General features: G+C 38.2%; 1 protein-coding gene and 1 long non-coding RNA gene across 3 annotated transcripts in view; both read left to right on the top strand.

Moving 5' to 3' along the window:
- The window catches only part of LOC309546404, a 136,982-nt gene extending 122,788 nt beyond the window's left edge, over positions 1–14,194 (top strand). The window contains exons 4-5 of the long non-coding RNA XR_014224933.1: positions 1,645–1,682; positions 14,032–14,194. This is a non-coding gene — a long non-coding RNA (uncharacterized lncRNA). The remainder of the gene's footprint in view (positions 1–1,644; positions 1,683–14,031) is intronic.
- Positions 14,195–15,260: 1,066 nt separating this feature from the next.
- On the top strand, positions 15,261–17,807 carry HOXC4 (homeobox C4). 2 transcript variants are annotated; one of them, XR_014224959.1, is made up of 2 exons: positions 15,261–15,469; positions 16,917–17,054. XR_014224959.1 is itself a non-coding variant. In XM_082246938.1 (2 exons), exons 1-2 carry the CDS (start codon positions 15,878–15,880, stop codon positions 17,258–17,260), a joined length of 897 nt encoding a protein of 298 aa, XP_082103064.1. In that variant the 5' UTR covers positions 15,611–15,877; the 3' UTR covers positions 17,261–17,807. The 2 variants fall into 2 exon arrangements, 1 of the variants encoding a protein (XP_082103064.1); XM_082246938.1 differs by lacking the exon at positions 15,261–15,469 and adding an exon at positions 15,611–16,430 and having other exon boundaries at positions 16,917–17,807.
- Positions 17,808–18,225: the final 418 nt, after the last annotated feature.

Raw genomic sequence — 18,225 nt, 5'->3', positions numbered from 1 at the left:
ATGGACATAGCAGTGTTATTAAAACTTCTCCTTGCCATAGGAACTCACCATCTGCAATCAGATGATGTCAAATGTTGGACTTCCTCTGAGGAAGGTTAGTTTATAATAGAGACGTCGCCAGTGATACTCATCAAGGGAATATGAATCCACTAATCACCTGTAAATGTCACAGGGACGTCACTGTATTCTGGTCACTGTTGCTTACAGCTAATAGAGATCGTTCTCCCTAGTTTCTGATCATTATTAATCGGGCTGTGTGTGCTTAAATCTGCAGGTGCCTATCTTACATCACTGTGACGTCATTAACCTAAGGTATGATCAGTGATGGTTTGACCTGCTTAGGTATTTTCATCACAGACTTGCCAATGTAATAGACAGCCAAGGCACATAGTTTTGTGTCGCAGGCAGCCTGTTTGCCTTCATCCCCACCCGTCTTTATTCCTGCCTCTCCCACACACTTCAAAGGCACAAGGTAAACACTGTACCACTCCGTCCTATTTACAGAGCTCCTCCCGCTGATTAAAGGATCGCCAATAATTCAGTATTTACACCTTCATACCATCATCCCAATCTATTCTCTTCTGAGGCCTCTGCCTTATTTATATAATGCGACAAAATCATTCTACACAGTTTACAGAGTCTGCTTATATCACACAACAAAGGCTTATCCTATTGTGATTGTAGGAAGAACTATTTATGATTATTTTATGCTACAAGAAATCATTACACTACCGAACATCGCTGAGACAAAACTCTATCACCAGCATTTCATTCATACATATGCATTGGTGTAGTTTACCAAAGAAGACCTTTTATTGACTGGGGCAGTCACTCTGCATTGGTTTGGATTGAGTTGATGATGCAGTTGCGTTTAACCCCCTTTGCGCAGGTGTGAACAGCTTGCGCACAAATGCAGATCCTTATTACATGCGACACTTTATTGAAATAGACGGTGACGCATGTATCCGACCATTCTACTTGGCATTCAGATTTATACCGCAATCATCAAATAAGCCAATTTTTATTCTTTCTTGAAGACACTACAAGCAATGTAAAAAAAAAAAAAAGATAATTCTTAGTTTTGTCCTTCTAGCTTGGAAATATTACTTGAAAACCACAGATGGCATGCCCTTACTATTGGTGGCTTCAAACAGGTCACTGGAAACCTTAAGGGGATAACACGGTTATTAAGTTAAACAAAATCAATTTTAATCAGCTATTCCTTTTCTAATGGAGGATTTCCATTTGTAAATGCTAACACTGCAATTCATTTCGGTGTATGTTCCAGCAGCAATCTAAAATGTACAGAAAATTCAATTTCTATTCATCTTATCATAGATGTACAGGTACATTAGCAAAGTTGTATGCAAAATTTTGTATTTGAATAGACAGTTCAGGAGTAAAATGGACAGTTAGCACAGCTAGTATATCAAATAAAATAAAATAACATAAAATAAAATAAAATAAAATAAACATACGGATGTAATTCACTAGAACAGTCTCAGCAGCAACTCCTTCTATTTCTTGCAGGCTGAAACAATACTAATTGATTATGAAATGATGGTCATCCATGTATAGTATACATCTTATAGCTCTGCAATGTTTATCTGTGCTCTCAGACATGTTCCTTTTTTTCTGTCGCAGGTCCCTTCTGTGCAAGGACTCGGGGTGGACACCTCTAGGTAAGGAAAGAATTGGGTGTATTGATGATTGGCAGATGTGTTGACCATTAAATGGTTAAAAAAAAGAAGGTCTATTCAATCCAAGTCCAATCTTGAGGTCCTTCTGTTCTTCCAGCAGCTGCAGGGTTAAGGCATGATGGTGACATTTTATGGCAGCCAGATCCTCCAGCTGGGAGCACTGAGAAAGGGGCCATAAACGCCGGTAGGTGTTCTGCCCAGCCAGCTCTAATCACAGGAAGCAGTGGTGTCTTTACACTGTAAATTGCACTAATTTGCCACCGAGCTGTTCTTACACATTTCCCAGGGGTGCCTCAAAAAAAAAAAAAAAAGCAAGAATGAAAAACAAAGGATCAGTTCTAGAAGATCCTTACATGTGTTAAAACAACACTGCTGCTTCCTTACAAACACAAGCTACACCATGCCAGAGTGGGACCAAGGACATCTACAATACACATACATTGTACAGAAGGGTATGCCAGGCAGAGTGGGACCAAGGACATCTACAATACACATACATTGTACAGAAGGGTATGCCAGGCAGAGTGGGACCAAGGACATCTACAATACACATACATTGTACAGAAGGGTATGCCAGGCAGAGTGGGACCAAGGACATCTACAATACACATACATTGTACAGAAGGGTATGCCAGGCAGAGTGGGACCAAGGGCATCTACAATACACATACATTGTACAGAAGGGTATGTCAGGCAGAGTGGGACCAAGGACATCTACAATACACATACATTGTACAGAAGGGTATGCCAGGCAGAGTGGGACCAAGGACACCTACAATACACATACATTGTACAGAAGGGTATGTCAGGCATGAGAATCAGTCTCAAATTGATGCAAGGAATACCACAAACACCACACATCACTAAAATACTATCTACACCGTTTGCAATAGTTCACAAAACGAGTAATTGTACTTTAAAGCACTCAAGTTCAGCTTTCGAAAGGAAAAAGAACAAGATACTAATGTAGGAGAAATAAATGAAACAAACTTAATTAAAAACATCTGTTAAACTTGATGAAGGAAAGATAATCTGCCCCTGGACCTGTCATTTTTATATATATTGGGGATGATTTACTAAAGGTAAATCGACTGCAAGGGAAATTGCACTTTGCAAGCTAATTTTCTCCAGAGCTTGGTAAAAGAGATGAAACTCTGCTGACTTCCATCATCCAATCTTGTGTAAGCAAAAATGCTGTTTATTATTTTCCTTGCAGGTAATTGTGGGTATTTTTTTGCAAAGTTAAACTTCACATCATTTACTAAGCTCTGGGCTAATTCCCTTGCTAAATGCAACTTCCCTTCAAATTGAACAGCCTATTCTGCCTTTACTAAATCAACCCTCCTGTGTCAGAATAGAAAAAAAAAAAACTTGTCCCCAACTTTATGTGGCTGATTCACTGTAGGAGTTGAGAAACTTTATCAAAAAGAGTCAAGATTCACTTTAATTATCCAATCGTGTGCAGAGCAAAAAATAAACATGGATTTGCTTTTCAGATGATTAGATCATTGAAATGAATCTTCACCCTTTTTGAATGAAGATTCTCATCTCCTTTAGTAAATCAGGCTTATTGGGATTGACTTACTAAAGACAAATAGGCTGTTCACTTTGAAAGGGAAGTTGCATTTTGCAACCGTTTTTAACCTTTCTGTCTGTTTGTCACCTTTTCTTGTTTTCATGACTGTCTGATCCTGTTTTTCCCTTTACTCCCTTGTCTGATCTATTGTCCATCTACTCCGAGCCATTACACTAGGGGATCCTGTGCAGGATTCAGTAATGGGGTTGATTAACTAAAGGCAAAAAGACTTTGCACCTTGTTAGGGAAGTTGCATTTTGCAAGCTATTTTTCCCCAAAGCTTAGCAATTGTGGGGAAATTTCACTTTGCGAAAAACAAACAAACAAAAAAAATCACATGCTAGGAAATTTAAACAACACCAACAACATTTTTGCTTGCCCATGATTGGATGATGGCAGTCAGCAGCTTTCCTCCTCATTCACTAAAAGCTGGGGAAAATTCCTTTGCAAAAAATGCAACTTCCCTTGCAAAGTGAACAGTCTATTTGCCTTTAGTAAATCAACCCCATTAGTCTGAATCCTGCACAGGTTCCCCTAGTGTAATGGCCCATGAGTGAATGGAAAATAGATCAGAGAAGGGAGTAAAGGGAAAAAAACAGTCTCAGACTGTCATGAAAAGCAAGAAAAGGTGACAAAGGGACAGAAAGGTTAGAAAACAAACAAGGCAGAAGGTGTGAAAGGAATGGAGTGTGGTGCCTGGGAGTTTTCTGTCTCCCACATCTGCCTCTTTCACCTTCTTTCATCACAAAATGATCCATTTCTTTCAAGTCCTGTCTGTCCTCATCAGTCTATTAGCAAGGCAGGCAAGTTGTGTGTGCAGCACCTTTATTGTGAATTGTGCCTGATTGTCCTGAGTAGGGGAGGTAAATATACGACGTATGGAGCCAGGCTTAGCAGCCCCCCTGTGCCCTTTCCTTACCTCTCCAGTACAAACAAATCTTCCACAATATGGACATTACACCAACAAACAGGCAATCTGGATTAGTGTCAATGGGGAGTCATCCAAGGCTGAAAATAGCTGTGTGCTCAGATCTAGGACAAAACCATTGCCTGTTCGCTTTATGTCAGCATCAAACATCTGTCTAATAGTTAACCCAGATATACATGACATGACACTTCCAGCCCCATATGCTGCACACTTGTACATGCAAAAGGCACCTTTCCATCCAGAGAGCTGACTCCTGGCTCAGGATGTTTGGGCAATTACAGTATGTATGTGTGTATATTTCTTCTGACTGAAAGCTAATTTCAGCCCTCTAGCAGAAGCAAATAAAAGCTGACAACTTATAAATCAGGAATAGGTGCCTATCACTCAATCTTTGCATAAATTATGAACCCATAAGCAGGCGTTCTGTCGTTAGAACCGAGGCCCCTGGAACGGCTTTATTGATGGCTGTATAGTACAATAACACGGAACGTAACTGCCACTTAAGGGAGCCCTCCACCCCTCCCACATTCCAGGCAAATGACCTTCTCACATGTCTTCTAGCTCACCTTTTACTTCACTTTATAATGGATGGCCGCACAAACTAATGCAAAGTATGCCCCTTTTTTTCTTTAGTATTGTACAATTCATGCACAATTTGTATATATATATATATATATATATATATATATATATATATATATATATATATATATATATACTGCATTACAATATCCTAAATGCCTACACACACAAGCTTTATTGTCAGGGCCAAATACTCACTTCCCAAGCAATGAGCAGTTACTAATGGGATTGGGAGTAGATAGAATAAGTCGTTTTACATTATTAGGGGTAAATGATAAGAACCTGAGCCTATGAATATTACCAGGTTAAGGTGACCATGCACTATACTACATACTATCTGAGTGTACAATCTGTGCATTGCATGGTTTGATACGAATTTAATGGGTTGTTTAGGTTTACATAGTTTTGGTAAATTTATAGAAGATTGTACAATCAGATCGTATAGTGCAGTGGTTCTCAACTCCGGTCCTCAGGACCCACTAACAGGCCAGGTTTGCAAGAAAACTGAAATACATCACATGTGATATAAATGCTCAGTGATTGCAGTATTCTAGTCTGCATCTCCCCAAGGTAATACTTAAAATCTGGCCTGTTAGTGGGTCCTGAGGACTGGAGTTGAGAACCACTGGTATAGTGTATAGCCAGCTTAAAGGTTGTAGGGGTGAGTCCATGTATAGGGTTCTATATGCCCACGGTCTCTTATATTCCTCTCAGTCTGTGACTTGCTGCAACATATTGTGCAGCTCTTTTCACAGTCAGCACCCCTCTCTCTAGCTTTTTTAATACATATGTAAGTAATGTAGTAAGTAACTACTTCCTGAGGGTCGTGTATGGGTCTACCTAAACCTTTTGCAGACTTTTATCAGCAAGCACCTTTCTCTAATTCCCAGGACTTGAGTCCATCTCCCAGGATCTTCACTCACCTCCCTGCACCTCCTTCCATCTCCTCTGATCTCTTTTGATGTTCAGAGTTCCCCTGTACTTCAGTCAAGCTCTCTCCATCTTCCAGGACACTTCTTTATCTCCCAGTACCATCTTATGATCTGAAGGTATTTTTCCCTCTAGGTTTTCTTATTTTCTGATAGGTGTGATGTACCTTCTTAGCTCTTTCACTAGTGTAGGCAATCCAAACACACAGCTTTCCAAGGTTTAGGATTTATTTTTAGACAGTGTGTTGTTTATTAAGGAATACGTTATAGAATAAAGCTATCACAAATTTTTTCTGACTCTATTGCATCTCTTAAAAAAAAAAAAAAAGAATCTTATTATTTTTTTTTAATAAGAGCACTTTCTTATTTTTTTCTTTCTCTCTTTTATTTTTCTTTCTTTCTTTCTTTCTTTCTTTCTTTCTTTCTTTCTTTCTTTCTTTCTTTCTTTCTTTCTTTCTTTCTCTCTCACCACACACGCACTTTCAATTCTCACTCTATATATTTCTTTCTCTGCTTATTTACCTTGTATCCCTTTCATTTGTATCCCTTTCTCTCTTTATATAGATATTTATATATTTTTATATTATTTTTATATTTTTAGCCCTGCGCTGTATACATGTATACAGCGCAGGATGACTTACTAAAGGATTCATAGCTATCCTCTTGGTATAGAAAAATCCCTATCTGGACATTTACACTTTCTGGACATTCACACAAAAAAGAGCGAGCAAAGTAAAGGAAAGGAAAGGAAAGGAGAAAAGAAGAGATAAGAAAGAAAGAAAGAAAGAAAGAAAGAAAGAAAGAAAGAAAGAAAGAAAGAAAGAAAGAAAGAAAGAAAGAAAGAAAGAAAGAAAGAAAGAAAGAGAGGTTGAGAGATGAGAAAGAAAGGAAGGTTGAGAGATGAATAAGATAGAGGTGAGAGATGAGAAAGAAAGAGGATGAGAAATGAGAAAGAAAGAAAGAAAGAAAGAAAGAAAGAAAAGAAAGAAAGAAAGAAAGAAAGAAAGAAAGAAAGAAAGAAAGAAAGAAAGAAAGAAAGAAAGAAAGAAAGAAAGAAAGAAAGAAAGAAGCATCTGAATGTATATTTACATTTTACAGGTAAATTAATCACCAGTCCTTGTATTCAGTTGGTGTCACCCTGGATGTAGGGCATCATAAAACGACTAATATTGCCTATACTCATGATCGGATGACCTGTCAAATGATGAAACAAGTGTTTTTTTTTTTTTTTGAGCCTTGGAAATTTCGGCAAATCCCCTACATGACAAGGCAGGATCCTCATTGCCTTTAGTAATGACGAAGCCTAGATTATACTTTGTAGCGGCCTGTCTGCCAGGAATGGATGAAGAAACAGGAGGGAGCTGATTGTGAAAATAGTATTTCTTTGGTACATCTTAAAAATCACCTTGCAGAATTCCTGCCTTTTTTTTTTTTTTTACAAAGGGGGCAAAAGGTGGGCAGAGGATTGTAAAGTGTAAGGACGTTTCATCTTGTACTCTTACCTCACGGGGAGATCAGTGGCCTCCAGCTACTGATAAAAGAAAATCAGTGTTTCCAGTGTTTGGGAAGTATGTAAGCCGAGCGTGAGTGTTTATTTAGGCTCCTACAAGGCACTTGGCCACTTGAAGATGAAAGGGGTGATGTGGTGCTAGGAGTGGTGCCATGGTCCTGGGCCAGGCTGGTGGAGCAATGATGGACAGTGATGGACCTTTATCCGCCCCAGCACCTTGCACAATTCCAGGCAGATGATAACTGGCAGACCTTTATTTGCCCTCACATTCAGCCTGCTATCTGCATACACATCCCGGGAGGATAGCTTTATCACTAAATTGATTCTCAATTGCCTGATCTGTCAATAGGAGCTGAGAAAGCCGCTCGTTTGCAACCTGTGTTTCAAACGCCTTTTTTTTTTTTTTGTTCCCCTAAGCGAGTCTATGGAGGTAATATCTGTGATCTCTAAGAGACGATCGATTGTGTATGATGGCCGTGCTGTTTATTCACAGGGGTCATCGCTGTGTATTGGGCTGATCGCCGCTTCTTATCATTTGCCACAAACACCCTCCTGCTGGAACTCTGCACTTCTCTTATAGAGAACCCCTCTGACATTAACCCCTTCATCACTACAGCCTGGTAGCACTTTAGCAAAGATAAGTCATGATGTTTCCTAAGTACACAGATACGATTGAGATTGTTATATCTGGAGTGAAACCTGATGAGATAAATCATCAATTTACTGCCAATAACCTAAAACCAATCTCTACTCTTTAGTAGTACCAGGGTTAAGTACACAGATACGATTGAGATTGGTATATCTGGAGTGAAACCTGATGAGATAAATCATCAATTTACTGCCAATAACCTAAAACCAATCTCTACTCTTTAGTAGTACCAGGGTTAAGTACACAGATACGATTGAGATTGTTATATCTGGAGTGAAACCTGATGAGATAAATCATCAATGTACTGCCAAATAACCTAGAACCAATCTCTACCCTTTAGTAGTACCAGGGTTAAGTACACACAAATACGATTGAGATTGTTATATCTGGAGTGAAACCTGATGAGATAAATCATCAATTGACTGCCAATAACCTAGAACCAATCTCTACCCTTTAGTAGTACCAGGGTTAAGTACACACAAATACAATTGAGATTGTTATATCTGGAGTGAAACCTGATGAGATAAATCATCAATTTACTGCCAATAACCTAGAACCAATCTCTTCCCTTTAGTAGTACCAGGGTTAAATCACCCCCCCCCCCCCCCACCACCACCCAACACCACCCAACACCACCAACACCACCAACAAACACACACACACACACACACACACACACACAAACACATGTTTACTGGCATAGTCAAATACTCATCTAACTCACTTACTCCCCATTCTGTCTCAACACTTTTTGACAGATGTCAAATATCCTTACAAACATCAATATCTAAATAACAATATAATCAATACATTACCAAAAGTTGGCTACTTGTGTCTCATATAGGTACACATAGGGCATTGTCCTAATCTATGCCTGAGTGGCATTATTACATATTGTTGGATAGTGAAAAGAACACTGATACTGTTTATAATCATTATTATATATAATTACATGTTGTTGAAACAACAACAATAAATTATGTCTATATATTTAATAAGGATACCAGAAGCATGTATAAATACCATATTTGTGCCTATCACACATACATATATGTGCATACATTACAGGAGAAAGTATTTGTCATTTGTGATTGTTTAAATTATAACTATACTAAAAACAGTACATATATAATATGGTGTAATCACAAAGACTTATAGCATCAGCTATGCATTGCATACCATATTATGATTTTTTTTTTATATATAATCTGTATTTTTTTGCAGAGTGCCTTTTTCTTTCTTTTTTTTTTTTTTTTTTTTTTTTGTGAAATCCCCAACAACTATCTGTAAAAATGTACATCCCAAGGTCATATTAAAAAGATCCCTAATTTACCTCTACCATACATACCTTCGTTGTGTGATACAATCTATATGTAAGGGGCATGTGAAGAGGAGAAGGGTGTCCCAGCAAGTGGCTAGCTGGGTTTCAGTCTAATGAAAATGAAGCCTTGCAGAGTTCATGATGAACTGTGCCTCCATTGTGCACCCCACAAACCTAACAGCACATACATTTGCTGTATACTTTCAAACCACATTCCAGACACATATGCTTTTAAAGCTTCTTTTTATTTTTTAAGAAAATAGGACATTAAAAAAAAAAAAAAAAAAGAAAAACACAACAACTTTTTTTTTTCTTCAGCATAAAAATGAAACATCAAATTACTTTGCCTCTGGCTCCCATTTTTCCCTTCTACATTATAACTAGTTATTGAACTAGCTATAAGATCTAAAGGCCATTTGTGCGGAGACAGATTTCAACTGAGTTCTACCATCAATATTCTGTGGCAGTGACCTATTGGTGGAAGTCAAGCAACAGAGGTGAAATTCAGGTCACGCTGTCTAACCAGTATTAAAATGCGTGCACTTTGAGGGGAAAAAAAGAGCCCACTTTAAACGAGATTTAAAGAAAATTGAATTCCACTATGGGAGTGGAATAATCTTTGCATTCTCCTTACAAACACAAAATGCATTTTTAATTTTTCTTTCCTTTTTTTCTTCTACTAGGGAGGAGGGAATAAATATTTGCTCATTTTTTTCTTGTTTCTTCAGAGAAGGAAGAAAAATCAAACGATCTAAAAGACAAATGATTGCAAATCTGGGTGTAGCAACCTGTCCTCTTTATTACATTTGGTAGAGATGGCCTTAGTTCCCATCTGAAAGCATAAAAAAATAATAATAATTTTAAAAGTAAAATGTCCATGCCAATTAGCTTTATAGAACATATAATATACGTATGCTTCTGATACACAGACATACGATGATTAGTGATGAGCATCTTTGCATCTGACTTTTGGCATTAGTAAGAAAAATAAGAGAATTTCGGTTTTGTTATTAGAGGGAGAGACGTCAGGGTTTTGCTGTTATGCCAAGCAGAAAGAGGAGATTGTAGTCCATTTTTCTAACATGCACAGATTGCTAATTGCGTGAGGTGCAGGTTACCAAAACGGTCAGTATGGTAATAGCACCTTCAATGAACCCTTGGGGACAATAGACTGTTATTTTTCTTCGGAACTGTCAAAAAAGACGCTTTGTGCTCAGAATGTTTCACCAACTCCACAGCCGCATAATTTTCCAGGCTTTTTATGCAGCAACAAAAAGCCAGAGGACCAGAGCAGAAAATTAGAGAGAGACAGAGAGAGTAAGAGAGAGGGAGAAAGAAAGAAAGAAAGAAAGAAAGAAAGAAAGAAAGAAAGAAAGAAAGAAAGAAAGAAAGAAAGAAAGAAAGAAAGAAAGAAAGAAAGAAAGAAAGAAAGAAAGAAAGAAAGAAAGAAAGAAAGAAAGAAAGAAAGAAAGAAAAAAGAAAGAAAGAAAGAAAGAAAGAAAGAAAGAAAGAATAAGAGAGAAAGAGAACAAGAAAGAGAGGCAAAGAGAAAGGGAGAGAAAATGAGAAGGAGAACAAGAAAGAGACAAAGAGAAAGAGAGAGACAGAGAGAAAGAGAACAAGGGAGAGACAAAGGGAAAGAGAGAGACAGAGAGAAAGAGATCAAGAAAGAGAGACAAAAAAAATAAAGAAAAAACAAACAAAAGAGAGAGACAGAATGAAAGCAAGAGATACCAAAAATAAGAATGAGAGAGGCAGAGGGAAATGAACAGAAAGAAAGAGAGAGAGAGAGAGAGAGGGGGGGGGGGGGTAAAGGGCAGAGAGAAATTGACAGACAGACAGAAAGATAAAAAGAGAGAGAGAGTAAAAAAGAGAGGGGCAGGGAGAAATAGTGAGTGAGTGAGAGAGAGAGAGAGAGAGAGGAGAGAGAGAGAGAGAGGAGAGAGAGAGAGGGGGAAATAGTAAGGGACAAGGAGAAATAGACAGACAGACAGACAGACAGAAAGATAGAAAGAAAGAGAGAGAGAGAGAGAGAGAGGCTGAGAGAAATAGAAAGATAGAGAGATGGGGGGGGGGGGCAGGGAGAAATAGAAAGAGTGAGAAAGAAAGAAAGAGAGAGGGGGGAGAGGGAGAGGGAGGGAGAGAGAGAGAGAGATAGAGAGAGAGAGAGAGAGAGAGAGAGAGAGAGAAGAGAGTGGGGGTATGGGGCAGGGTAAAATAGTAAGAAAGCGAAAAAGAGAGAAATATACAGACAAAAAGAAGAATGTGTGTGTATGTGTGTATAAGAGTGAGAGCGAGAGAGAGAGAGGAGAGAGAGGCAGATAGAGAAAAAGAAAGAAAGAAAGAAAGAAAGAAAGAAAGAAAGAAAGAAAGAAAGAAAGAAAGAAAGAAAGAAAGAAAGAAAGAAAGAAAGAAAGAAAGAAAGAAAGAGATAAAAAGGGGGAGTTTTTTTTTTTTTTTTTATCTTACTTGTAAGTTTTGCCACCCAGTCCAAAATGTTTACAAACAGACTCCCATTAAATCCTGGTGTGTTAGTAAATCGGGTTCTTTCCTCCATGTGCCCCCACATTCCCCGTGCACGTCACAGCTGGGCTGATTCTCCTTCATACAAAGCTCACCAGTGTTATTTTAATGCTGCTTTCTACATTAATGTGGCTCCCAGTTCTGCACCTTACCCACAGCCAGGCTCGCTCAGTACTAATGAAAGAAGCTTGGGGAAAGAGAAATGGCTTGACAAGAACTGGCCATATTTGTTACAGCAAGGAAAGCCCCGTGATTGAGCTAAGAAGCAGCATAAACATATATATTAGTATGCTAGAATACTGATTGTAACGGGAGGAAAGGCGAGGAGCTGCCATGTTACATTGTCGTTGGGTTAAAGTGATTAAGGTTAGCTAAAGCATGCTTAGCAAAAAAAAAAAAAATTACTGAAATAATCAGTTAGGCCTTGTATATGTGAGATCTCAGCATTGTTTTTGTGATGGAATACATTTTAAAAAACAAACAAAATATTAGAGTTTTTAATACATTAGTGTTTTGGAGATAAATATAACCTTATTGCGAACAGGGGCAAGGTATTAAAATGATAATTTAACTTTGATTCATTGCATTCGGGCTCTCTGAAACACCCATTGCATTTAAGGGAAGTTACAAAAGGATTCACTTACTCTTAACTGCATGTTTGGAGTTGGTTTACTAAAGGAGTGATTTTTACATTTACATTAATCCCAATACATTTACTGCTAGGATAAAGAAATCGTGATTTGCAACTGGACCTATGTAGACATGTGAAGTGAAAAGTGGCAAAAACAATGACAGCTTTAGTAAATCAGCCCCTTGATGGGAACACAAGTAAAAAGTACCCCCTTAGTAAATCTACACCAGAAGACTGGAACTAGAAATGTGTCTTGATTGGGACTGTGACACCCAGCCACCCAGCAGATGGAAGTAAATCCAGCCACATTACCTCCTGAAAGTTAGCAGTGTTTATCTAAGCACAAGCCAGTGGGTAGTTAGGAAACAGAGAGCCATAATAACAGCATGCTGCTTCACATCTGGATGAAGTTATAACCATTGTGGCTTTATAATGGCACTTTTAATTCACATTCATTTAACAAGCCCTCATCAAAGTTGCAGATACCAAGAAGGCGCTTATATGCACCCTGTAGAATCGAATTTGTGTGGAGACAGCAGTCACAGATTCGTCTCTAGGGGGGTATATGGGTGATGCTACAAACCTCTGATCACAACTTTTTTTATTTTTTTTTCGCACTTTGAATAAATTGTGGGGAATCCCTGATGTTTAATGCGCCACTTCATTCAGTAGTCATTGTAAGTGGTTACTAGTACAGAGGAGCCATAGGAAGTCTCCCCTCTTTTGGATAGTGGAAAAAGAGAGGGAGAGAGAGAGAAAGAGAAAGAGAGAGAGGAGGGGGCGGGAGGAGTGGATTAAAGGTGTAGATTAAATAATCATAAAATAACACATTATTACATTTCCTATAAAGACTGAACAGCCACCGCAAAAGAGCAAGTCCCAACCAGTACAATCCTCCTGGCTGATTTATAGCCTTTTACTGCCCTATAAAAGCTGTTAGAACGAACCTAAAGCCTGCACCACCGCTGGCACATTTAGTCTAATAAATAAAACATAAACAGCTAACTTTATGTGTCACTTTTATTGTTATCAAGTAAAATATGGCATTGCCCTACAAGCTATGATTCTATGCTATAATTGTTATCAAGCTGAACAGGGGAGCAATCAGATATCTACACTCCCATTTTTAATGCCTAATCTAAGCTCTTGATAAAATACCTAATTGTAATAGCTGTTTGCTTGGAAATGTTTACATAAATTCCCAGGGTTTTTTTTTTTAAAGCACTATATTATCTGCTGGAAGTAGGATGTGTGAAATAGATGCTTCGTGCAAACAGAACAGGAGTCCCTCTCCAGTCATTTGGTCTACTTAAGAAGAAAACTACGATGGGGCCCCCTTTCTGGATGGAAATTGCATTGGCAGACCAGGTCCTCCATCCTCAGCAGCCGTGTTATTGCACTAGGTACTGAGTGACATGATCCATCCTGCTTAGGAGGCATTAGCTGTAGCCAGGAGTGGGGATACAGGCAACAAGGCAATAGAAACTTTGCTGGTCAACTGGCTGAATGGTCACAGCATCCATCCAAATAAGAAAGACACCCACATAGTGATCTAAACCCAACTCCACCAGGGAACACAATCACAGCAGCCACATTGATAGAATGTCCTTCTCCCCAAATCTCATAGATTTTCTCATGCCTTTGCTGTATGTTGTGAATTAACCTCTTCCTTCTTGTTGCAGAGGGACACATGCGAATAAAGAAGGCAGTTTTACACAGATAAGTGATTTTATTTACTCCAGGCACCCTTTGTAGGATGGGATTGTAAACTATCTATCTATCTATCTATCTATCTATCTATCTATCTATCTATCTATCTATCTATCTATCTATCTATCTATCTATCTATCTATCCATCCATCCATCCATCCATCCATCCATCCATCCATCCATCCATCCATCCATCCATCTATCTATCTATCTATCTATCTATCTATCTATCTATCTATCTATCTATCTATCTATCTATCTATCTATCTATCTATCTATCCATCCATCCATCCATCCATCCATCCATCTATCTATCTATCTATCTATCTATCTATCTATCTATCTATCTATCTATTTTCTATTTATCATGTTTTCTATCTGTGTCAATACTACTTGTCCAACTGCCTACACACACATACACCCACAGACCCACAGACCCACAGACACACACAGACACACACAGACACACACACACACACACATACATATACATGGAAAACACACATATATGTATATATGTTGGGTTACAATATATGAATTATCTATTGTTACCTACTGTCATCCTGTGTTTATCCTTCCTGCTCTAGATATCCACCTACCTATATATATATATATATATATATATATATATATATATATATATATATATATATATATATATATATATATATATATACTATCTATCATCCATTTATCTTGCATTATCTACCAGTGTCTATTATACCTATTTACCTACCTACCCATTTTACCCATTTTATATATTGGACTCTCTCTTTCTCGCTCTCTAGCTCTATATATTTTGAACTATCTATCTATCTATCTATCTATCTATCTATCTATCTATCTATCTATCTATCTATCTATCTATCTATCTATCTATCTATCTATCTATCTATCTATCTATCTATCTATCTATCACCCATTTATCATGTATTAGCTGAGAGTTTCTATCATACCTATCTACCTACCTACCCATACGATATGTATTGGACTCTCTATCTATCTATCTATCTATCTATCTATCTATCTATCTATCTATCTATCTATCTATCTATCTATCTATCTATCTATCTATCTATCTATCTATCTCTCTCTCTCTCTCTCTCTCTCTCTCTCTCTATATATATATATATATATATATATATATATATATATATATATATATATATATATATATATCTCCACCATATATCTATCTATCTATATATTTATTTATGTGTATGTATACTGGAGTCTGCTGTAGAAGCCCATACCTACGTGTCTATAATACACTGAATAGAGAGGTCTTGAATTGAGATTCCTATTTTTCTGACTCTTCTCTTTGTCATTGCAGGGCACCCTGAATGTGGATCGGTTGTGGATCTCCTGGGATGGAAGCGATGACCATGAGCTCAGAAATTGGACGATATGGTAGGTACACAGGATCAGGGGATCTGCACCATTTTAGGATATAAAATAAAATGCACCAGGTCTTGTATTTGGAGATGATGTATTATTGTATGTGTGCATGTTTGTGTGTGTATGCCTTTCTTACAGAGGGAGGAGGTGAATATTCCCCACCCACCTCTAGTATCCATTTAATGTGCACATTGACTTCTATATCTCCCTTTCTGTGTATTTGCCAGTAAATGGCACCGTAGCCGCCATACAAAGCGCACACAAGGCTATAGGGCTCCATCAGTGTGTGGGATCAGCTCTAGAGGAAACAAAAATGAAAACACAACAACAAACATGGAAAGGGAAAATTACATTTTAAATAAGCTTTTGGTTCCTTATCCGGGGACTAGGATGCGGGTTGTGATTGGCTAGTGGAGTCACATGGTGAAAGTAACTTTACGGGGTCGCCAGCTAGTAGGAGGGCTTTATGGAGCAGAAAAACGACAAAGCGAGAAAAATTATTTTCCACTCCAGAAATTAATGATCATGAGTTCGTATTTGATGGACTCTAACTACATCGATCCGAAATTTCCTCCATGTGAGGAATATTCGCAAAATAACTATATCCCAGATCACAGTCCGGAATATTATAGCCGGTCCAGGGACACTGGATTTCAGCATCATCACCAGGAACTGTACCCTCCAAGAACTGCCTACCCTGAGCGCCAGTACAGCTGTGCCAGCATCCAGGGGCCAGGAAACCCAGCCACACACACCAGGGTCCATGGGCAACCTCAGAGCAACCACCACCTTGTAGGCAAAGCCCAGATCTGTGACCTTCCAACCCCATCTCTACCTACCAACACTACCACCTCTGCCACTCCATCCCCAGCACCCCCAGCCTGCAACCAGCCAAATCCTGAGCATCCTACCAGCACAGCCACCAAACAGCCCATAGTCTACCCCTGGATGAAGAAAATACACGTCAGTACTGGTAGGAAACTTTTCTTCTTCCCTTAACCTCTCCTTTTTTTTTCCTTTTTTTTTTTTCTAAAGCTCAAAGAGTCTTTGGGTTAGCACAATTGAACTGGATTTACGACTACGAATGGGTAATTACACCCACCATAAATTTTATAGCCAAGCCTGTCTGGGCTGCTCCAGCCATGTGCTTCATTCTGCTCTGTATGTGGAGTGTGTGTGTGAGAGAGGGAAAAAAGTCCTATAGCTTTGTAAGGGGTGCATAAATAATTCAGCCTGTTTGGAGCTAAGGGATCCCCTTCTAATAGAACTGGAGGAATTTTACAAGGCATTTTTTTTTTTTAGCAGATCGCCTTTCTTCAAGGATTGTGCTATCCTTTTCTGTCCCTGTGTTGCCTATCCCCCTTTACCTTCCCTATCTCTCTCTCTCTTCTCCTGTCTTCCTTCTCTTTCCCCCACCTTTTCCATGGCTGTCCTCCTGATTCTCTTCTTTCTTTCTCAGTGAACCCTAATTACACTGGGGGTGAGCCCAAGAGATCCAGAACTGCTTATACCAGACAGCAAGTCTTGGAACTGGAGAAAGAATTTCACTATAACAGATATCTGACCAGGCGAAGGCGCATTGAAATAGCTCACTCCTTGTGCCTTTCGGAAAGGCAGATCAAGATCTGGTTTCAGAACAGGAGGATGAAATGGAAAAAAGACCACAGATTACCTAACACAAAAGTCAGATCCTCTGCCTCCTCCAATACGTCCAGCAACATCATTGCTTCCAATTCTGCACCCAACGAGGATCTAACGCAAAGCTCAGCTCAGGACCAGCGGGAGGATATTACAAGGTTATAAATACACTACCAATAAACAAAACAAAAAAACTACACACAAAAGACTGAGTATTTATAGAATCTAATAATAATTATAATATATATATTTTTTGGTTCTTGTCGTTTTTGTTTTTTGTTTTTTTCCTTGTGCGTTGGAAAAAAAAGAGGTCTTTTGAATCATCAAACAGGCTTTAAATGCATGTCACAGTGCATGGGATCAGGTTTTTTTTGTCAAGTGTTGTTTTATGTTTGTTTGTTTGTTTGTTTTATGGCAGTTTTGTCCTAATTTATTTTCTGAGGGGAGGTAGGATGTTCAATTTTAAATGATTTTCCTAAAGTTGAAAAAAAAAACAGGGTTTGCAATTTTTCCCCTTTAAATATTTAAAATAATAAGTGTTAACCATGCTAGAACAAACCCCAGAGGCGAAGACATTTATTTTCCTTTTTTTTTTTTTGTATACGAAAATAATAATATTATCAATAATCCTGTTATTATGTGATCAGCTTCTAAGTAGCAGCACATCAAACCAGAATCTGTCTAATTTCAAGGCAATTCCATTCTGTGACAATATTTAAGACTAGAGTTTCTCAGTCGGTAGATAGATCCCTTTTGCTGTTGTTACTGTGTTTCATCATTTTTTTTTTATTTTTGGTAAAGACTACACTGTAAAAAAAATGCTATGAACAGTCCTAGTGTAATGTGACCGTATCTTTGTTCAATAAAACAGTAAGTGTGTTTTAGTTTAACCTGGCAGTGTATTTTTTTTTAACCTGTTTTCACCAATTAATCCCACTGTTGTAAAATGTATTTATTTAATTTTTTTTTGCTCTTTAGTGTTTTCTGCAATAAGTAATATAATATACACGTGTCATTTTGTAGCTTACACTATGCACCTGAACAGCCCGTGTACTCTATAATAGTGGCCTGGCTTTATTGCAAATTATAGTGTCACAATGCTGTGCTGTCCTTATTAACCAGGGGCTATT

This window comes from Pelophylax lessonae (genome assembly GCF_965119305.1).
Source record: "Pelophylax lessonae genome assembly, chromosome: 2".
In the NCBI taxonomy this organism is placed as follows: domain Eukaryota; kingdom Metazoa; phylum Chordata; class Amphibia; order Anura; family Ranidae; genus Pelophylax; species Pelophylax lessonae.
Note: the sequence above shows the minus strand (reverse complement) of the source record. Positions and strands in the feature narration are given on the sequence as shown.